At 44.2% G+C, this 23513-nt stretch overlaps 2 protein-coding genes across 2 annotated transcripts in view; both read right to left on the reverse strand.

Annotated features, from left to right (window-relative positions):
• The window catches only part of LOC126191560 (retinol-binding protein pinta-like), a 282679-nt gene that overhangs the window by 254050 nt on the left and 5116 nt on the right, over positions 1-23513 (reverse strand). The window lies entirely within an intron of this gene.
• Positions 1-23513, reverse strand: part of LOC126191559 (retinol-binding protein pinta-like) — a 301411-nt gene that overhangs the window by 97187 nt on the left and 180711 nt on the right. Inside the window, exon 3 of the mRNA XM_049932472.1 lies at positions 8494-8658. Within this exon, the coding sequence (XP_049788429.1) occupies positions 8494-8644 (151 nt within the window). The 5' untranslated portion in view covers positions 8645-8658. The remainder of the gene's footprint in view (positions 1-8493; positions 8659-23513) is intronic.

Here is a 23513-nt window from a genome sequence, read left to right on the forward strand (position 1 = left end):
AATCCAAAAACATCAGACGAGGAACAGGGAGTGAACTAATTACTGCGGCAGTTTGGCAAGGCGAACGGTTCGGGCGTGACGTTGAGCGCTCTGATTGGAGGAAAACAGCTGCAACATTGGAAATGTCAACTACCAAGAAATATTAGTCGGAATTTAGTGGTAAATGAAGCATCAGCATTAGGGATCACGAAGTAGACCAAGTCCAGGAAATCACTTCCTTGGAAGCAAAATAAAATATGACAGACGAACCAAGGACATTAAAAGCAGACTATCACAAGCAAAGAGGACATTCCCGGCCAGGAGAAGTCCGCTAGTCTCAAACATCTGCTATAATCTGAGGAATAAATTGCTGAGAACGTACATTTGGATCACAGCATTTTATGGCATTGAACGGCTGGAAAACCGGAGGAGAAGCGAATCAACGCGTCTCAGATGTGATGCTGCCGAAGGATGTTGAAAATTAGGTGGACTGGTGAGATAAGGGGTGAGGAGGTCTCTGCAGACTCAGCGAGGATGCGAACAAATGAAGAACATTGACAACAAAGAAGGACAGGATGATAGCAGACGTATTGAGACGCCAGGCAGTAATATCTATGGTACTAGAGACACCTGTACAGAATGTGGGGGAAGACAGAGGTTGGAATACATTCGGTGAATAAATTTAGACGTTACTTTGTGATTCAATAGTTGGGACAACAGGGCAATTCGTGATGGGCCGCAACACATCAGTAAGAAGAGAGGTACTTTGTTGAAGAAAGAGATCTTCGTCTGTGCGAATCAGCTCCTGGTGTCTTCCTTGCTTCGACCAGACTGTGTAATCTTGATTTCTTGAGAGAAAAACTATTTCACTACATCTAATACTGTATTTTTGCATTTTTTTTCTAATCAAGTCATTATGTCATTCCTAGTACTCCTAATTTTCTTCATGTTTGTCCTGTTTTATCCTCAGGCTACATTTTATTTTAAGTCTTCTGTCCATTCCCTTCATCAGGTCTACTAAGTCTTTCTTACGTCTGGCAAGAAGGTGTACATCGTCTGCTAACATTAGGAGCACTCGCTGCTGTCCCCTTTGAACTTACACCAGCGGGTTATCATTAAAGTGCTGCTACTCACGGAAGTCCAGTGTGGAATGTAACTACCGTCGGCCACCAGGGGCAAATCTGGCGCTGTACGCCATCTCGTCGACGTCTCCCGCTCTTATATTCAAGAAATGTGTAAGTGGCGGTTAATAATAGAATCAACATGTGCCTTTCATCCTTGTTGGAGCTTCTCCGCCCACATGCCGTCCTAATCCATTAGATATGGAAACATTTCTGAACATCTTTCTTGCATTTACAGCGCCAGATTTGCACTTTGTGGACAAAATTGTAACTAATTTTTTCCAGCGTAAATCGGTCACGTGGTAACGTACTAAGTCTAATACTACTCTACACTCTCTGCCACTTTACGCTGCCATACGATAATTACAGTTCACACTGGACCTCAGTAAGCAGCCCTATTTAATTATAACCGCCGAGTATTTATTTTCTGAAATTTTCTTTCACTTCTTTTATTGTTCCTTCGACCTACAAGTTGAACAGGATGATAAGCTGCAACGTCGTCTTACACATTTCCAATTTTATTCCTCACACTTGGAGTTTGTACAGAACATTCGTCTGTCTGTGTATTTTTGTGCCAATCTTTTAAGGATTGACAACAACTGATTTCGTCTTACATTGTCTGAGAATTTCTCTACATCCACAAATTCTTAGAAGTTACCCTGTTTCCTTGAATCTATCTTACAGCACAATGCGAGAATTGCCTCACTGGTATCTCTTCCCTTTCTGAAACGAAACTGATACTATTCTTCTGTGTATTATTCTGGTCAGCAATTAACAAGCGTGATTTGCTCGACTGTTCATGTGATGGAAGGCAAAAGAGACGGAGTGGAAATGTTGTAGTGCCGACGGTTTCGTTGTAGAAAGCATGACTTAATGCTGCTGACTTTTTCTATGTGAAAGTATTACTGAATACGTAGTTAAGTAACTCGTGCAATTTTATGCTTGAAAAACATAAACAACGGTGCAGGATTTTGTCCATGCCCCATAAATATTCAGTGGGTGGGAAAATCATTCGCTCGAAGTGTCCAGAATGTCCTTCAAACAAATCGCGAACAATTGTGGCCGCTGACATGGCGCTTTGTAATCCATAACAATTCCGTCCTTGTTTGCCGTCACGAAGTCCAGGAATGGCTGCAAATGGTCTCCAAGTATCCGAAAATAACAATTTCCAGTGAATGATCGGTTCAGATGGACCAGAGGACCCAATCACATTTCATGCAAACGCAGCCCAAACCATTATGGAGCCCACCACAAGCTTGCACACAGTGCTATGTTGACAACTTGGATGCATGGCTTTGTGAGGTCTGCACCACCCTCGAATCATCAGTCTACTGGATAGCTTGGTGTGGGCCGCCACGAGTTCCTCTTCATTGTCAACCTCTTCATCTCAGAGAAGTAATTACAATCTACGTCCTGACTCGTTCATTGGGTGTATTCCAGTCTCGGTTTTCCTCAACAGTTTTTACCTTCTACAGCTTCGTCCAATACCATGTAAGTCATTATCTAATGTCCTAACAGATGTCCTACCATCTTCTTGTTAGTGTTTTGTATATCTTTCTTTTCTTCACGATACTCTGGAGAACCTCCTCATTCCTTACCTTATCACTCCTCCTAATTTTCAACAATCTTCTGCAACACCGTATCCAAATTCTTCGATTCTCTTCTTATCTGGTTTTCCCACAATACGTATTTCACTAAAATACGATGATATGCTCCAAACGTGCATTCTCAAAAATTTATTACTCAAATTAATGCGTGTATTTGATACTAGTAGACTTCCCTTGGTCAGAAATGCCCTTTCTGCCAGTAGTACCTGCTTTTGATGTCATCTTTACTCCGTCCGTCATTGGTTGTTTTACTTCCCAGGTAACAGAATTCCTTAACTTCATCTACTTCGTGATCACCAGTATCGGGTTAAGTTTCTCACTCTTCTTATTTCTGCTACTTTGCATTACTTTCATCTTTTTTTTCGATTTACTCTCCATATCGTGTATTCATTAAACGGTTCACTCGATCAGCAGATCCTGTAATACTTCTTCCTTTCCACTGAGGATAACAATGTCATCAGCGAATCTTATCATTGATATCCCTTACCCCATGAATTTATTCCCACCCTTGCCACCCTTGAACCTTTCCGTAATTGCTTTTTCGGTGAATAGATTGAAGAATGGGGGTGAAAGACTACATCCCTGTCTTACATCCTTTTTATTCCGAGCACTTGGTTCTTCGTTTCCCCTATTTAATTATAACCGCCGAGTATTTATTTTCTGAAATTTTCTTTCACTTCTTTTATTGTTCCTTCGACCTACAAGTTGAACAGGATGATAAGCTGCAACATCGTCTTGCACATTTCCAATTCCCTCTTGGTTCTTATAATATTGCATATTACCCGTCTTTCCATATAGTTTACGCCCATATTCCTGAGAATTTCGAATATCTTGCCCCATTTTACAATGTCGAACGATTTTTCAGGTCGACAAATCTTATGAATGTATCTTGATTTTTCTTCAGTCTTGCTTCTATTATTAGCTACAACGTCAGAAATGCCTCTGCGGTGCCTTTACATTTTCTAAAGCCAAACTGATCGTTATCCAATATATCTCACATAACACATCCCCAGTTTTCTTTTCCATTCTTCTGTATATTACTGTGATCTGCAACTTGATTGCATGAGCTGTTAAGCTGATTGTGCGATAATTCTCACACTTGTCTGCTATTGCAGTGTTCGAAATTGTGTGAATGATGTTTTTCTGAAAGTCAGATGGTATATCGCCATATTAATACATTCTACACACCAATGTGAATAGTCGTTTTGTTGCCATTTCCCTTCACAATTTTAGAAATTGTTATTCGTTCGTAAGTCTTCCAGACAGAGCTGTTTTAGATTCTGATTCTTGTACTGAAGCTCCTATCTCCTCTATATCCACTCCTGTTTCTTCTCCTATTGCGTCATCAGACAAGCCTTCTGCCTCATAGGGGCCTTCGATATACTCCTTCCTCCCATCTGCTCTCTCCTCTTAGCGCCGGCCTGGGTGGCCGAGTGGTTCTAGGCGCTACAGTCTGGAATCGCGCGACCGCTACGGTCGCAGGTTCGAATCCTGCCTCGGGCATGGATGTGTGTGATGTCCTTAGGTTAGTTAGGTTTAAGTAGTTCTAAGTTCTAGGGGACTGATGACTTTAGAAGTTAAGTCCCATAGTCCTCAGAGCCATTTAAACCATTTGAATCTCTCCTCTTATTGCACTCTTAATGTTACTACGCTGGCTTTTAATTTCACCAAAGGTTGGTTTGATTTGCTGAGTCAGTCCTCCCGACAGTCATTCCATTTTCGATTTCTTCGCATTTATCCTGCAGCCATTTCGCCTTAGCTTTCCTGCACTTCCTGTTTCTTCCATTCCTAAGTAAACTATATTTCTACATTTTCCTGAAGGTTTTCGTATTTCCTTCTTTCGTGGATCAACTGAAGCATTTCTTGTGTTACCCATGCTTTCATCGCAGTTACCTTCTTTGTACCGACGTTTTCCTGTCTAATTTCCGTAACTGCTCTTTTCGGAGACGTTCATTCCTCTTACACTGAACTGTCTACTGAGCTATTAGTTATCGCAGTATCTACAGTCTCAGAGAACGTCAAGTGTACCTTCTTATTATTTAGTACTTCCGAATACCACTTCTTTGCGCACTGATCCTTCCTGACTACTCTCTTGAACTTCAGACTACTCTTCATCACTGCTAAATTGTGATCTGATTCTATATCTGCTGCTGGGTATACCTTAAAATTGGATATCTGATTTCGGAATCTCTGCCTTACCATGATGTAATCTAACTGAAATCTTTCTTTATCTTGCGGCCTTTTCCAAGTATACCTCCTCCTATTGCGATTCTTGAGTAGAGTACGCACTGTTACTAGCTGAAATTTATTGCAGAACTCAAGTAGCTTTTCTCCTCTTTCATTCCTACTACCAATCGCATGTACTAGCGTAACTGTTTCTTCTGCACTTGCTCCTACACCCGTATTGCAATCCTCCATGTCTATTAGATTTTTATCTCCAATTATATACTGAATTACCAGTTCAATGTCCTCATATATTTTCTCTTTTTCTTTAGTTTATGCTTGCGGCGGCGGCATGTATGCTTGAACTATTGTTGTCGGTTGGGTTTGCTGTAAATTCTGATGAGAATAACCCTAGATTGAACTAGTCACAGCAACCTACTCTCTGCTGCACCACCCCAAGGGCAGTAGACTTCCTCTGTCCTTTCCTCCACCCTTTTTGAAAAGACCTTTGGCAGTATAAGGGCGATTTCTTATCCCAGAGGCCTTTGGCCGCTACTGTTGAAATTTTTATTCAAAATTTAAGCGTTGGAGGGATGCAGATGTTTCGATTAGTAATGAAAGACGATACCCCCCTTTTTATATTTTGTTCATGTCATTTTGTTCGTTATTGGTCGTTGTATTTGTTCGGTGTGGACGTCCCATGATGCTTGTACAATTTCATATTTTATCCATCCACTCAATTTTTTTTTTATTACAGAGGGCACCTAATCCTCTGATCGAACATGTTGAGCTGCAGTGCTGTCCACCCCTAGACCATGTCTGCTTGCAGCTCTTACCAGCTCTAATCGGGGCTCATCTGAGCAGGCTACGGTTTTCCAGTCGTCTAAGGTCCATCGAGCCCAAGGGAGGTGCTGTTGGCGATGTCGTGCCGTTAGCAAATGCACATGCTGCCCTAGCCCATTAATGACCAATTTCGCAGCACTGTCCTAACGGATACGGCGTCATAAGTTCCACATGATTTCTGCAGTTATATCGGGCAGGAATGCTTGTTTGTTAGCATTGATAACTTAACCCGAACACCTCTGCTCTCGGTCGTAAAGTGAAGGCCGGCGGCCACTGCATTGGCCGTCATAATGCCTGAAATTTGGTATGCTCGGCACACTCTTCAGCCTGTGGATCCTGGAATAATGAATTACCTACCGATTTCCGAAACAGAATGCCCCATGCGCCAGGCTCCAACTACCAATCCGAGTTAGAAGTCTGTTTATTCCTGTTGTGCTGCCACAATCACGTCGGAATCCTTTTCACGGGAATCGCCTGAATGCAAATGACGCTTCACCAATGGACTGTCTCTTACACCTTGTGTTCGCGGCACTACCGTCATCTGTGTACGTGCATATCGCTACCCCATGACTTTTGTAGAATAAAACTTCTAAAACTACTGACTGGCCGCACATAGGGGCTACACGCATCCAATTTCCCCCACATCTATATAATCTTGAGCCAATCGATCAACTGCTATGCAAAAATTGCATGGCAGTTCCCTCTGTCTACAAGGAGCATTAAAAAAGAAACAAACCAGACGCTGTCTAACGAAAATCGCAGTAGAGATAGTAGCGCCATTGTCTGCCAGCTAAGACCCAAACTCGCCGCTAGAGGGATATGGGTGCACACCCACGTGACTACAGGTCGGGCACGTCCACTGTGCTGAAAACAGAGAAATGAAAGCTTCAAAAGAAGGGCAAAATGGAGGAGAGTGCGTTTAGTTACACCGGAAGGAGTACGGTCAAGAAAAATTCATCAAAGAATGGCACAAGTATACGAAGAACACTGAACGTCCGTGGCAAGAGTCAAGGCGTGGCGGAAGCGAACGGATGTCGTTGGTTGATGACGCACGGTCTGGAACGCCACACCCCTTTACCGGTGGTACTATCTAGCAAGTGGAAGCCTCATTGTGCAACACCGGTGAGTTAAGGGGGCAGCCACTGTCCCAAAGACCAGATTGATAGTCGTAATTGCAACGGACATGCAGCGCTCTCCGTGCACTTGCGCCATTCATTGATAAATTTCCCGTTACCTGTACTCCTTCCATTCTAAGGAAACCCACTACATCACCTCACTCTTTTTTTTAACCTTCCATATCTTTGTTTCCTGAATCACTAAGTGCAATGGATAATAGACTTTGCCGTAATTATCGCATACGTTTACCTACCAACATATGGATCCTATACCACGTCAGATCACCACCCCTTCTTATACTGAATACCTTCGAGCAATCTTCACCATCCGCAAACTCGACTCCAATAATTCTGTTGTCTCCTATCTGATAGTCAATGCTGGCAAACTGCCGCGCCTTCACTGACACATTCCATCAACCCCACACCTGTAAACTCTCCACGTCCCCTCCCAACGAAATTTCAACCGACTCCCTCCCACAGGCAATGAAATCCGTCCCGACATTTACCCATCCTACCAACTATAGTTTCACCCTACCTAATCAAGTCTCTGTTTACTTCCCCTTTGGAGCTTTTCCATTTCCCATTCATTTTCAATGAGAGTTTAATGCTTTATATTAAAGTCATAGTTTTCTATATAATCTTTCAAATGCAGTCTTATGATTTTGTTTCACTTTTCAGTATTCCTATTTAAAATTGACGACGATGAAAGTAAAGTTTATTTTATATAAAAGCTTCATCTTATCGAATTTTAAAATCACTTGTAAATCTATCATCTTTAAATTTATTGAATTTTCGTCTGTGTGCGTACTACTTATCCATTTGGGTGAACAGCCGAGTGACAGTATCACTGACAGCCCATATGGGTCTGGGAGATGAAGTACCAATAAACAAAAGAAAGCATTAGTTGCATATCTGGATCATCTTAACAGGTTTAACGAAAACAGAAACATCAAATCTCAAGCTCTGTTCATTTATTTTCCTACTGTCCACATTAGTTTTTAGTTTAAAAAAACCAATCTACATTCGTTCTTCCCGTCACTTTGGTCTCTACTCGTACTTACTGTTCCTTCTGCCTCAGGGACCAAATTTACGGCAGGAGTTGCTGATTCAGCTCTTAATCACACTTCTCCCCTAAGTACTGTCTGCAGCAAGAGCGCTTCGTTACTATAATATCACTGAGAAACTGCTGACGTTCTGGATCAACCAAGAAACTCTCGTTACATATGTAGTGCTAGAAACTATCCAGACATTGAAGTACGCTCGGTTTATCGAAATCCAACCAGCGAATGGAGCGTTGGAATCTGTCACAAGGTTTCCCGGAGGTTTCTCGTGTTTGCGAGGTAAATTGTATGAGTGAAATTCTGCCCCCAAAATGTTCCAATTAGGTCTCTCTGTGACTCACTAACAGACTGCCTGACACTAGGCTGAAAAATCCGTGACTCTGTAACTGGTCATTACTCTATGCTCTACTTAGATATTAAAAATTATTCAAAAAATAATATATTCATGACAGATCCAGTTCACGTAAGCAAACTCACCGCACTGGGACTGGATTGATTAGTGAACCACTGTAACAGCAACGTTTTAAGGAATCAACTCGAAACTCACAATTATGGTTTGGGAATTTTAGAAGAGTAAACTAGAATAGTCACAAAGCTGACTGACCTATCTCGTCGGGCAGATGCGGCTGCATCCTGAGCCAGTCTCGCACAGACGCTACGGTTCTCTTGATGTCCTCTTCGTCTGTCCCCAGACTCTTCCTGATGGTCTCCACCTGCTCCCGCGTCGCAGGGATGAAGCTGTAGCGATCGCTCATTGCTGGCTGGTATTCTGGAAGCAGAAGTAAGAGCGCGTTGCCAGGAAGTAACCGCCGATACAATTCTCAAAATTACAAGCCTTGGGTGCGAATTTCGCGGCTCGTAACAAAGATATTTGCTGCTTCGGTGCAATATGACCAGTTAATTCTTTGCTCATTCGAAAAGAAACAGTGTTTAGGGTTCCGTATCTCAATCGGTGAAAACGGAACCCTTATTGCGTCAACTACACTCCTGGAAATTGAAATAAGAACACCGTGAATTCATTGTCCCAGGAAGGGGAAACTTTATTGACACATTCCTGGGGTCAGATACATCACATGATCACACTGACAGAACCACAGGCACATAGACACAGGCAACAGAGCATGCACAATGTCGGCACTAGTACAGTGTATATCCACCTTTCGCAGCAATGCAGGCTGCTATTCTCCCATGGAGACGATCGTAGAGATGCTGGATGTAGTCCTGTGGAACGGCTTGCCATGCCATTTCCACCTGGCGCCTCAGTTGGACCAGCGTTCGTGCTGGACGTGCAGACCGCGTGAGACGACGCTTCATCCAGTCCCAAACATGCTCAATGGGGGACAGATCCGGAGATCTTGCTGGCCAGGGTAGTTGACTTACACCTTCTAGAGCACGTTGGGTGGCACGGGATACATGCGGACGTGCATTGTCCTGTTGGAACAGCAAGTTCCCTTGCCGGTCTAGGAATGGTAGAACGATGGGTTCGATGACGGTTTGGATGTACCGTGCACTATTCAGTGTCCCCTCGACGATCACCAGTGGTGTACGGCCAGTGTAGGAGATCGCTCCCCACACCATGATGCCGGGTGTTGGCCCTGTGTGCCTCGGTCGTATGCAGTCCTGATTGTGGCGCTCATCTGCACGGCGCCAAACACGCATACGACCAACATTGGCACCAAGGCAGAAGCGACTCTCATCGCTGAAGACGACACGTCTCCATTCGTCCCTCCATTCACGCCTGTCGCGACACCACTGGAGGCGGGCTGCACGATGTTGGGGCGTGAGCGGAAGACGGCCTAACGGTGTGCGGGACCGTAGCCCAGCTTCATGGAAAAGGTTGCGAATGGTCCTCGCCGATACCCCAGGAGCAACAGTGTCCCTAATTTGCTGGGAAGTGGCGGTGCGGTCCCCTACGGCACTGCGTAGGATCCTACGGTCTTGGCGTGCATCCGTGCGTCGCTGCGGTCCGGTCCCAGGTCGATGGGCACGTGCACCTTCCGCCGACCACTGGCGACAACATCGATGTACTGTGGAGACCTCACGCCCCACGTGTTGAGCAATTCGGCGATACGTCCACCCGGCCTCCCGCATGCCCACTATACGCCCTCGCTCAAAGTCCGTCAACTGCACATACGGTTCACGTCCACGCTGTCGCGGCATGCTACCAGTGTTAAAGACTGCGATGGAGCTCCGTATGCCACGGCAAACTGGCTGACACTCACGGCGGCGGTGCACAAATGCTGCGCAGCTAGCGCCATTCGACGGCCAACACCGCGGTTCCTGGTGTGTCCGCTGTGCCGTGCGTGTGATCATTGCTTGTACAGCCCTCTCGCAGTGTCCGGAGCAAGTATGGTGGGTCTGACACACCGGTGTCAATGTGTTCTTTTTTCCATTTCCAGGAGTGTATATCAATGCACGGTGTCTGTTCTTTTGAAGATGTCCGAAAGAACAGAGACCACGTGGAATCCGCAGTCGTGATACATATTATGTAAAGTGAAGGTGGAGGAAGGAGAGAGGAAACTAAAAGGAAGGAGCTATTTCTGTCAACCGCATCGAGATTTGATGCGGAGTCAGTGGCGACGAGTGAAAATGTGTGCTAGGTCGGCATTCGAACCTGAGGTCTTCTGCTTTCTAGACAGCTGCGTTAACCACTGCGCCACACGGACAGGTGTTTATTGTGATTGCAAGGACTGTGTCAGCACGCCTCTCGGTCGACCCATATTCCCACCCAGAGCCACCCATCTGCCGGCCCTGTCCGATATTTTGAGGTTTCCGCAGGAGGGCGGACGTAGTTGAGCATCTGCACTGAAGAAGGTGGATTAGTTGCCCATCGAGGCGCCTCAAATATAGGAATGCGTGGTGTCTCTTCATTTGGACATGTCCACACGAACAGATAACACGCGTTCACAAAACTTAGTCGCGTCGATGGACAATAAATCCACCGCCTTGAGTTCGGGTGCACAACTACGTCCGCCTTCATGTGGACATTTCTAAGTAGCGGGCATGGAGGACATAGACAGGGATTGCAGATAGGCGACATTAGACGAGAATGATGGTTCCGAGATAGTCCGTGTAATTGAGATAAACGCTGTGTCCGGCTGGCGCAGTGGTGAACAGATTAACACAACTGCTTAGTAATTACGATATCTTAGGTTCGAATCCTAGTCTGGCACATAATTTCGCTCGTCGCCGCTGATTCCACATAAAGTACCGATGCAGCTGACATCAATAGCCCCTTTCCTTTCTTTTCTCAGCTTTTAATTTACGTAAAAGAGATATTTTGTCTGTCTGTCCGACTGATAAAAATCCTTTTCCTCAGATTCAGGTAGGTGTATCAGGTTGAAATTAATGTCACATACAAAGATCAATAGGACTAGTGACACCTACCTGCGGTCCCTGTCCATTTCCTCTACGGCCGCTAGTTTTGGATTCCCGCAGGAAGTTGGAGGTACCCTACTGGCCATAAAATAGCTACACCACGAAGATGACGTGCTACAGACGCGAAATTTTACAGACGGGAAGAAGATGCTGTGATATGCAAATGATTAGCTTTTCAGAGCATTCACACAAAGTTGGGGCGGCTGGCGACATCTACAAGTGCAGACTTGAGTAAAGTTTCCAACCGATTTCTCATACACAAACAGCAGTTAACCGGCGTTGCCTGGTGAAACATCGTTGTGATGCCGCGTGTAAGGAGGCGAAATGCGTACCATCACCTTTCCGACTTTGATAAAGGTCGAATTGTGGCCTATCGCGATTGCAGTTTATCGTATCGCTACATTGCTGCTCGCGTTGGTCGAGATCCACTGACTGTTAGCAGAATATGGAATCGGTGGGTTCCGGAGGGTAATACGGAACACCGTGCTGGATCCGAACGCCTTCGTATCACTAGCAGTCGAGATGACAGACATCTTATCCGCATGGCTGTAACGGATCGTGCAGCCACGTCTCGATCCATGAGTCAACAGATGGGGACGTTTGCAAGACAACAACCATCTGCACTAACAGTTCGACGACGTTTGCAGCAGCATGGACTATCAGCTCGGAGACCGTGGCTGCGGTTATCCTTGACGCTGCATCACAGACAGGAGCGCCTGCGATGGTGCACTCAACGACGAACCTGGGTGCACGAATGGCAAAACGTCATTTTTTCGGATGATTCCAGGTTATGTTTACAGCATCCGTGTTTGGCGACATCGCGGTGAATGCACATTGGAAGCGTGTATTCGTCATCAACATACTGGCGTATCACCCGGCGTGGTGGTATGGGGTGCCATTAGTTACACGTCTCGGTCACCTCTTGTTCGCATTGACGACACTTTGAACAGTGAACGTCACATTTCGGATGTGTTACCACCCGTGGCTCTACCCTTCATTCGATCCCTTCGAAACCCTACATTTCAGTAGGATAATGCACGACCGCATATTTCAGGTCCTGTACGGGCCTTTCTGGATACAGAAAATGTTCGACTGCTGTCCTGGCCAGTACATTCTCCAGATCTCTCATCAACTGAAAACGTCTGGTTAATCACCTGGCACCTGGCTCGTCACAATACGCCAGTCACTACTCTTGATGAACTGTGGTATCGAGTTGAAGCTGCATGGGCAGCTGTACCTGTACACGCCATCCAAGCTCTGTTTGACTCAATGTCCAGGCGCATGAAGGCCGTTATTAAGGCCAGAGGTGTTTGTTCTGGGTACTGATTTCACAGGATATTTGCACCCAAATTACGTGAATATTTAAAGTCAGTTGTAGTGTAATATATCTGTCCAATGAATAACCATTTATCATCTGCATTTCTTCTTGGTGTAGCAATTTTAATGGCCAGTAGTGTATTTGTGCATCTGCACTCAAGAAGTTGGATTCGTTGCCCGTTGAGGTGAATCAATTATGTGAATGCGTGGTGTCTGTTCATTCGGACATGCCCGAAAAAACAGACATGACGCATTCATATAATTGACTCGCCTCGATGCTTGGTTTCTTTTCTTTTGGATATGTCCGAAAACAGACACCATGCATTCATACAATTTATTCGCATATATGGGCAATGAATTTACCACTTTCAGTACAGATGCACAATTACGTCCGACCTCCTGCGGGAATTCCAAACTAGCAGGCACGTCGAGCATGGACATGGACTGTGGACAGGTGGCGCGAGGTGGGAGTGCGAACGGCCGAGTGGCGCGTTGAGATAGTCCGTGCAGTTACAATAAACACTGTGTCCAGATGGCACATTGCTGAAAGCAACTGCTTAGTAACTATGGGATCATGGGTTCGAATCCCGTCAGTAGTCCCTCCCCTGTCTTGCCCTTCTCCTCCTCCTCCCACCTCCCCAATTCAAATTTTGTGATACAGAATCATTTTGTCTGTTCGTCTGTCCATCAGGCTGTTAAAAGCCATTCGTCTCAGGAGCGGGTAGACGTGTCAAGTTTAAATTTATGTCACATACGAGGTGTGATTGGAAAGTTTTAGGAATGGGCTTGTAATTGTACAATGGTGGTGCTTACATGCTACTGCGATGCATCTCCTTCAAAATAGTCCCCTTCTGACTGAACACACCAACTGCAAAGGTGTTTCCACCTTTGGATACATTCCTGGAATTTTTTTCCTGAAGTGTGTTAAGGACGCTCTCCGTATTTGCCTGGATGTCTTCAATAGTCTCAGCTTCCCTTTCAGTGAAAATTTCAGTCTAGGAAAAAGGGAGAAGCCTGCAGGGGCCAAATCAGGGGAATATGGCGGTTGTAGAAGCACAGGAAATTTGAATTTGGTCAAAAATTCAACGTTGGAGAAGACACGATGAGCCGGAGCATTGTCACGTTGAAGCACCCAACCCCTGTCTTTCCACAGTGAAGGCCTTTTTTCCCACACCTTTTCGCGCAAACGCTCAAGGACACATTTGCAATGTTCCTAGTTAAGTTTCTGTTCTCCAGGGGTAAATCGATGCCGCACATTGTGTTCACCTTCCAGCGACTTTGCAGTGCTTTTTTCGGTCTTGGTGAACCTGGAGTCTTCCACTGCGAAGACTGCACTTTGGTTTCAGGATCATACCCATATACTCACGATTAGTCACCTGTAATTACCATATTTAACAAATCTGGGTCATTTTTAGTCCGATTAATCAGTTTTTGGCACACTTGAAGTCGGTATTGTCTCTGGTCACTTGAAAACACTTGGAATGAATTTTTCGGACACTTGACGCATGTTCAGCTCTTGAGTTAAAATTGACCTAACTGCATAGAAACTTAAATTAAGTTCATCAACCATCTCTCTAATTGTAAGTCTACGATTTGAGCGCACTAAGTCGCGAATTTTCACAACGTTTTCATTCGTCTTTGAGGTGGATGGACGGCAGGACCGTGGTTCATCTTCTAACGATTCGTGACTATTTTTGAATCTGTTAAACCAGACAAAAACATCTGACTGGCTCATACGAGGGCTATTCGGAAAGTAAGGAACGATAGCTCGCGGAATGTAAACCACAGTGAAAATCAGAACTGTTTTATTTGCAACGGTTAGCTACATCTTCCAGCTACTTCTCTACACAGTCGCCGCTCAGACTTAGGCATCTGTCGTGATGTTGTACCAACTTTTGAATTCCCTCATATAGAAGACAGCCGCCAGTGCTTTTTGAAAATTGTCTACTCTGGACTGCAGTTCGTTGTCTGTGTTAAAATATTGTCTTCATAGCCAGAGGTTCATTTGAGCAGAGATGAACCACAGGGTTGGATAGCTAATTACGGACTGTATTGTGGGTGATCAAACACTTCCCATCGAAAATGCTGCAGGAGCATCTTCATTGCCCCTGCTGAGTGCGGCCGAGAATAGTCGTGTGGAACGAACTACATGACAGTTATGTTATGTGGATTGCATGGCTTCTGCCGAAATCTGTCGCCAGGCCCTCATACTTGGCGGGAGACGCTAATTTTTAGCCATCTTTACGTTCTGACTGTGAGCTCAGAACTGAAAAGAGCGACATGATGCGATCGACGGACATACTAGACACAGTGCCCAACGAATCTTTGCAAAGCTTCATCAGATTTTCATTGTATTTTCCACTTCGCGATCGATCGTTCCTTACTTTCCAAATATCCCTCGTACAACTATCTCCATAAGCTCTTTTTAATAGTTCGTAAGTCCCAGAAGCTGATTTCCCGGTTTAAAAAAAAAATTCACACAAACTCGTTGCTCCGTTTTTACGTCCATTTTCAAGCAGACAGATGCCGACAGTAAGCCCTAACAGACCCGCACTCAACTTGCTGTCACAGTGAACTGAGTAAAAGAAACTCAGTTTCCTGTCAGAGGGCGTTCAAGGATAAGGCAATGACTCACTCCCCACCCACGGCGTAGCTGCCCGCCATACCAGTAAGCAGTAGCGGATCCATTCTTAAAACTTTCCAATCACACCTCATACAGTGGTCTATAAGCGTTTGGTGGTGCAATAAACGTAAACTTCTAAGTCAATGCCACCGAACGATATGGCCATTTATATCAAATACAAAGGTCTGTAGGCCTTTGGAATCATAAAAACTTTATCTTCTAAGTCAGTATAATCATAATACACAGCCATTTAAGTTAAATGATTTGGTACTCGCAAACGCACTCATCAAAACCAGCAGGGTACTTCCCTTTCGTTTACAATCATGAAATTTGGCAAGAAGGAAAGTTTAACATTACATGTAAAGAGAAAATTTCTAAAACTGTTAATTCGTAATTATATAACACGAAAATGTTTTTCTTTTGTCATTACTATCCGACGCTAAATCTGAAATTACAGCAATGTGGGTCGCAATGACAAAAGTTAAACATGAGGCAAGAAGTGACTTCATTACTCGTATGAAGCGTCTCGGTATTTATTAATCATCAGATACCCAGGAGTGATTGATGCACATAGATAAGGCGTTTCAAGTTGTATGTGAAACAAATATTCACACACTAGTTTGTTTAACTTTTACCATTCCGACCCATTCAGACTAAATTCAAAACTTCGATTATTTAAATAATGGTCGCTTGCCTCCTGAATGATATAACTGAAATTAAAACATTCTTCAAAATCTTGTAGTCCTTGGGTCCGATATCTTGCCAGTATCAGCTTCAAAACAGGCAAAAATCGTCGGGGTTCTCGAGTACTGATATGTATGAAGTGTTTATATACAGTGCGTGAGTGATGAGTGGGAAAATCTCTCTCTTTCTTTCCTACTTTCACACGTAGCCCAGTAAAGCACATGACTTCTGCTTATTAGGCATATGAACTGACTGCTGCGCCACACCGGTACTGTGGCTACCACAGCTGCACGAATTACCGTGCTGCGTCTCCCTCATCAACACAAATTCTAGTTCACACCTCAGAAGGGGAACACCAACAGGGTGAAGACTGAATTGGAATTTGTATTGGGAAAGGAGGCGCCCTAGGGTAATCCATGCAGACCTCGTAGCCACAGCGCCAGTTTGACGCAGCAGTTAGTGGTGCTGATACAAATTTTAATTCACTGCTTCAGCCTACATCACTACAGACATCCATGTTTGACGATGTAAGTACAGTGGTTGTAAAAAGATACTAACCAACAGCGACCAGACACAATTATCACGCCCTGTCAATAAGAATCTGTTTCAACGCGAATAGGTATTGGTACTGTCAGTGAATGCTGGTCCGCCTGAACCAATTTTCAAGCGAAAACTGCTAAGGGAATTCCTTGCAAAGGGCATTTTGAGTCGAGTATTTCACAAAGGCTATTTCCCTTAGTGACTCATCAAGCTAACACCATCAGAGGCGCAACACAAGTGTACACAAAACGAGATATTCGGCTGACAAAATGGAGAGGAGCGATGCAGAACAATGAACCCGACTCCCTCTCGCAGGACGGGCAGCCTACAACACTGTTTCTCGTTTTAGCAAAAGCAGAGCTGTCGCATTGTCAGCAGAGTCGAACCATCCTCGTGTCGTAGGAATCACACTCGAACCCTTTGTTGGACTGGGATTAGTCTATTCACTAATGTCAAAATATGAAGAGCAACCACGAGCTATGCGTAACAGAAAGGAAAGGGGAGTATACAAATCATTTGATAACACCTGTCGCACAATTGCTTACTGATATTAGTATGGTCGTGAACGTGGTAGGTCTGGCCTTACCTCTACCTATATGTTACTTAACCATAGATCGAAGCATCCCCATAAGAAAAAAGAACTGCCGCGTTAAAGTATCCCTAAAACACACTCATGTGAGAAAAGCTAAATCCTCGCACAAACGAAAAAATGGCTGACATCGAAATAAGTGTCCAAGGAATAGACAAGCAGCTGAAATTACTCAACAGAGAAAAGTCCACTGGACCTGACGGGATACCAATTCGATTCTACACAGAGTATGCGAAAGAACTTGCCCCGATTCTAATTGCCGTGTACCGCAGGTCTCTAGAGGAACGGAAGGTTCCAAATGATTGGAAAAGAACACAGGTAGTTCCAGTTTTCAAGAAGGGTCGTCGAGCAGACGCACAAAACTATAGGCCTATATCTCTGACGTCGATCTGTTGCAGAATTTTAGAACATGGTTTTTGCTCGCGTATCATGTCATTTCTGGAAACCCAGAATCTACTCTGTAGGAATCAACATGGATTCCGAAAACAGCGATCGTGTGAGACCCAACTCACTTTATTTGTTCATGAGACCCAGAAAATATCAGATACAGGCTCCCAGGTAGATGCCATTTTCCTTGACTTCCGGAAGGCGTTCGATACAATTCCGCACTGTCGCCTGATGAACAAAGTAAGAGCCTACGGAATATCAGACCAGCTGTGTCACTGGATTGAAGAGTTTTTAGCAAACAGAACACAGCATGTTGTTTTCAATGGAGAGACGTCTACAGACGTTAAAGTAACCTCTGGCATGCCACAGGGGAGTGTTATGGGACCATTGCTTTTCACAATATATATAAATGACCTAGTAGATAGTGTCTGAAGTTCCATGCGGCTTTTCGCGGATGATGCTGTAGTATACAGAGAAGTTGCAGCATTAGAAAATTGCAGCGAAATGCAGGATGATCTGCAGCGGATAGGCACTTGGTGCAGGGAGTGGCAACTGACCCTTAACATAGACAAATGTAATGTATTGCGAATACGTAGAAAGAAGAATCCTTTATTGTATGATTATATGACAGCGGAACAAACACTGGTAGCTGTTACTTCTGTAAAATATCTGGGAGTATGCGTGCGGAACGATTTTAAGTGGAATGATCATATAAAATTAATTGTTGGTAAGGCGGGTGCCAGGTTGAGATTCATTGGGAGAGTCCTTAGAAAATGTAATCCATCAACAAAGGAGGTGGCTTACAAAACACTCGTTCGACCTATACTTGAGGATTGCTCATCAGTGTGGGATCCGTACCAGGTCGGGTTGACGTAGGAGATGGAGAAGATCCAAAGAAGAGCGGCGCGTTTCGTCACAGGGTTATTTGGTGAGCGTGATAGCGTTACGGAGATGTTTAGCAAACTCAAGTGGCAGACTCTGCAAGAGAGGCGCTCTGCATCGCGGTGTAGCTTGCTGTCCAGGTTTCGAGAGGGTGCGTTTCTGGATGAGGTATCGAATATATTGCTCCCCCTACTAATACCTCCCGAGGAGATCACGAATGTAAAATTAGAGAGATTCGAGCGCGCACGGAGGCTTTCCGGCAGTCGTTCTTCCAGCGTACCAAACGCGACTGGAACAGGAAAGGGAGGTAATGATAGTGGCATGTAAAATGCCCTCCGCCACACACCGTTGGGTGGCTTGCAGAGTATAAATGTAGGTGAAGACGTAGAAGCCGTGGAATACCCCCCAATATCGTGTCGGACCTCCTTTCGCCCAGCATAGTACAGCAGCTCGACGAGGGATGGACTCAACAAGTCGTTCGAAGACCCCTGTAGAAATATTGAGCTATGCCGCTTTTACAGCCTTCCACAACTGTGGAAGTCTTGCCGATTCAGGCTTTTCTACACCAGCTGACGTCTCAACTAGGCGCCGTAAACGTCCTGTGGGATTCCTGTCGAGCACTCTGGTTGGCCAAATCATTCGCTCGACAATGATCGGATCAGTTGAACCAGAGGACCCAGTCTGTTCCATGTAAACACAGACCACAGAATTATACAGCCACCGCCAGCTTGCAAAGCGACAACATGGGTCCATGGCTTCTTGGGGTGTGCGCCACATTCGAACACTACCATTTGCTCTTACCAACTGTGACCTGGACTCATCTGACCAGGCCACGGTTTTCCAGTCCTCAGGAGAGGCGCTGCAGGTGATGTGGTGCTGACAGCAAAGTCATTCGCGCCAGTCGTTCGGCCCCATAATCAGTCAACGCTAAATTTCGCCACACCGCCCTAACGGATACTTCTGTACTTATACCGAGAATTCGCTTTCTCTTAAGCTTTGACCTGATTTGTCGTTAGTTCCTCAATTAATAAACCACTGTTTCAGTATTCTATTGCAGATGCAACTGCATTAGGATGTCAGGGAGGTGACATTGTCTTAACTCAGTTCTGTTTCTCCAAAAGAAGCAAGTTTTAACATGGTAACCAGAGAAATGTAGGTGATACTCGAAATTTGCCACTGATGAATGGGTGGTTTTCAGCTGAATGCAAGTTTTAGTTGCTACAAGTAATATTAAAGAGGGTGGACCAATGACCACATCGAAAAACCTGTATAACTCTTCCGTGAAATAAGTTGTTTGTGAAATCTGACAGATGATCATTTCAGAAAGAAGAATGTAAGAAATAGGGCATGCAATGGAAATGGTTGAAACATTTATAGACGGTGTACCAACTGTGGACCAAAGTGTTATAAACACTAACAACAGCGCAAAACGGGGGAATACCTCAAAAACATGCAAGCCGACAGCGTGAGCGAAAGTCAGAAATAACGTATTTCAAGTAACATCTACATCTTTGCTTGCGAACTATTTTTAGATGCAGAAGGCAAGCCACATTGTAAATATCATTCCTTACTGACCATGATAACGCTTTATTTTAATGAAACCAAACGCATTTACTGACAAAAATGAGCATTTTGCTACAAATACCAAGAAGGTTTTAACATGCAGTAAATAATCTCAGAAATAATCTCAGAAAAGTGTGGATCTCTTCAAAGAGTCGTGAAAGAGGTGAAGGGGGTGGGGCGGTGGGGGATGGGGATGAGTTGGATAAACCAACACTATAGCGAGAGCAATAAAATGTTGCTTCTAATATATTCATTACCAGATGTGATAACTGAACTGTTATGTCCAGTATTTTACAGGTATGATCATCAGTCCCCTAGAACTTAGAACTACTTAAACCTAAGGACATCACACAAATCCATGCCCGAGGCAGGATTCGAACCTGCGACCGTAGCGGTCGCGCGGTTCCATCCGGAAGCGCCTAGCACCGCTCGGCCACTGCGGGCGGTGCCGCCCCTGTAAACCGTCAGCCGTGCCCTCTGGTCTGCCGAGTATGCACGGGTCCTTGGTTCGCAGATAAATCGCAAAATGTCGAACGGATTCGGCCTGCGGCAGATTGGAGAGACTATCCTACGGGCGGGGTCTGCACGTTTGTGGGAAACGAAGGGCCTCAAATGGGCGTGTCAGATCAGTCGGAGATACCCGCTGAAGTGGCCGCAGGCGGAAATCTAGTCGCGTGTGGCCATTAATTAAACTCACCTTCCAGTACTACGACGACGATGCGGCCTTGCAGTGGTGATCACGTTAGAAAACTGGTTACGAGCTCGACTATTGTCTCTTCGTGTCGGAGCCTAAATATTAAGAAACTGCACGGCTTCCGCACGCCATGTCCATTCGGGAATCTGGAAACATTTTTAAAATCTAGCATTTGGTTGACTACCATTGCGGCCCGTCACTCGGATTCTTGGTCGAGATTTAAAAGAGTTTTTAATCCTGGAGGGTACACGATTTTAGCGGTGCTCACATCTTGTAAAAGGGCTACATCTCATTTAACAGTAGTTGAGCGGAACATTCAAGTTTATTCATGTTCAGAGTCGTAACAACGAAATCATTCCGATGCACTACAGGGCAAATATGTAAAACAGGAATACTTATTAAAATGGCAGTTCAACGTCTGCTCGTGCACTGTCTTCCCTCTCCACTCTTTCACCCAGACCGTTGGCAGTGAGCTTTCCTATTCCGGATCCGAGTCCTACGAGAAACACAGGCCGTGGTGCGTACCTCACAGCGCGTAACACTGCTGGGTTACAATTGCTGGCAGTGACCTCCGGCGGTGAGCGAGTAACTGTTTCAGACGAATTTAACCCTGCTGTTCTGTTCGGGTCTATATGACCCGAAACGAATATGAACGTTATTTTACATTATGTAAATACCAATATATATTTATGAAACTTTGTGACTTTGTCTGAAAATGGATGAGCAGCATGTGTTTTAAAAGGTTTTAAAAAAGTTTAAGAAGTTTGGGCTTCAACTGTAATAGTTGCATATGTAATGTTCGGGTCATAATGACCCGACACAAATATGTTTAGTGTAACTCGTATTTATTTCTAAAATCTGGAAATGGCGAAAATTATTTTTGTTGTGTTGTGTGGGAATAGTGACTGCATCATTCCAACTTACTCTCAACAATCACCTAAAGCTCCATGCGTTCACAACAATGGGCTTGTTTGTTGCTTTCCCCAGGAAATAATAATTGGCAGTTCTCAATAATTGGAATGCTTTGTTTCTGCCCAGTTTGACTTGTGACACCATGGCGATGAGACCATTGAATGATCGTGAGTTGGAAGAAATAGTAAATGCCTCACCAGATGAAGGATCACTTTCTGAGTTTGAAGATCACATCAGCAATGCATCTGAAAGCGAGTGTTCCGATGACAGTTACGACAGTCCACAGCCCATACAAAATAGTGTAGAGACTTTTCTTTCTAAAAATGGGAATATAGAATGGCAGTTGCATCCACCAGCACAACATGGTCGCCTACCAGCTTCGAACATCATCAAGAGTACCCCAGGAGTTACCAGGTATGCAGTCAGCAGAATATCTGATGTAAAATGTTCATTTGAAGCAGTATTTCACACAGCGCTTCAAAATGAAATAATAGAGATGACAAATATTGAAGGGCAGCGAGTTTATGGTGAACAGTGGACAGATATTGATGGTTCTGTTTTCCATGCATACTTAGGACTCTTACTCCTAGCGGGTGTATATCGATCTCATGGGGAGTCTACAAAAAGTTTGTGGGATAAAGATACTGGGCGAAACATATTTCGAGCAACCATGTCTCATGAAACATTCTGTAAGATATCACGTGTCCTGCGATTTGACAAGAAATCTACTAGAGAGGAAAGACGACGTACTGACAAACTTGCCGCAATTCGTAGTATTTGGGAGAAGTGGGTAGAGGTCCTTCCTCAACTGTATAATCCAGGAGAAAATGTTACTGTTGACGAGCAGTTAGTAGCATTTAGAGGTCGCTGTCCATTCAAGCAGTATATCCCAAGTAAACCGGCAAAATATGGGATCAAAATATGGACCATGTGTGACAGCAAAACTTCATACGTACTGAAAGCCCAAATTTATACAGGAAAGGTGAGTGGAGCGGCACCAGAAAGAAATCAGGGAATGAGGGTGGTATCTGATCTCACTTCTGAGTTACGTGGTCAGAATATCACGTGTGACAACTTTTTTACGTCGTACAATTTGGGGCAGCTGCTTCTGAAAAGGAAATTGACTATGTTGGGAACTATACGGAAAAATAAGCCGGAGCTTCCACACAAAATGACCAACAAGGAGGTACACAGCTCTTCATTTTACTTCACAAATGACACTACTGTGGTTAATTATATTCCTAAGAGACACAAGAATGTTGTACTTATGAGCACTCTCCACCATGATGCGGAAATCAGTGACAGGGCTGATAAGAAGCCAAAAATGATTTTGGACTATAATTCAACCAAAGGTGCTGTAGACACGCTTGATCAGTTATTAGGTACATATACATGCAAACGAAAAAGTAATAGGTGGCCAATGATAGTTTTCTACAATATTCTTGATGTTTCTGCTTATAATGCATACGTTTTGTGGATTTCGGTTGACCCTAATTGGAATGCAAGCAAATTGACTAGAAGGAGAATATTCTTGGAGGAACTTGGAAAGTCACTGATAAAAGAACATATTGCATCAAGAACGCATTTCCCAAGAACAGAAGATTCTTTGAGAATGGTCACAAGCATCCAAAACCCGAATGATGTGGGTGGTGTGTCAGAATCGGTAACAACAAGAAAATCTACAAAACGTGCACGCTGTAAGTTCTGTCCATCAAGTAATGACAATAAAACAAACATGGTGTGTGGAAAATGTAGTAAACATATTTGCAAGAAACATGTAACCTACTTGTGTCCACAGTGCAAGCAGTAAGAAAAGAACTGTAGTATTTTATAAGATGATTGTATTGAAAATTCTGTTGTTTCAAATTTATGTGAATACTTGTGCCTAAACTACAATCAGTAAGAAGAGAGGATTCTAAAGTTGTAGTGCTTTCTATGTTGGAATGTAATAAAAAAACTGTAGTGTGTTCTGTACTGTAGTGTGCTCTAAGATGAATATCTGTAATGACAACTGTCTGTTGTTAGAAAATGTCAATACTTACGTCTAAACTGTCA

Source organism: Schistocerca cancellata, chromosome 6 (assembly GCF_023864275.1).
Source record: "Schistocerca cancellata isolate TAMUIC-IGC-003103 chromosome 6, iqSchCanc2.1, whole genome shotgun sequence".
In the NCBI taxonomy this organism is placed as follows: Eukaryota; Metazoa; Arthropoda; class Insecta; order Orthoptera; family Acrididae; genus Schistocerca; species Schistocerca cancellata.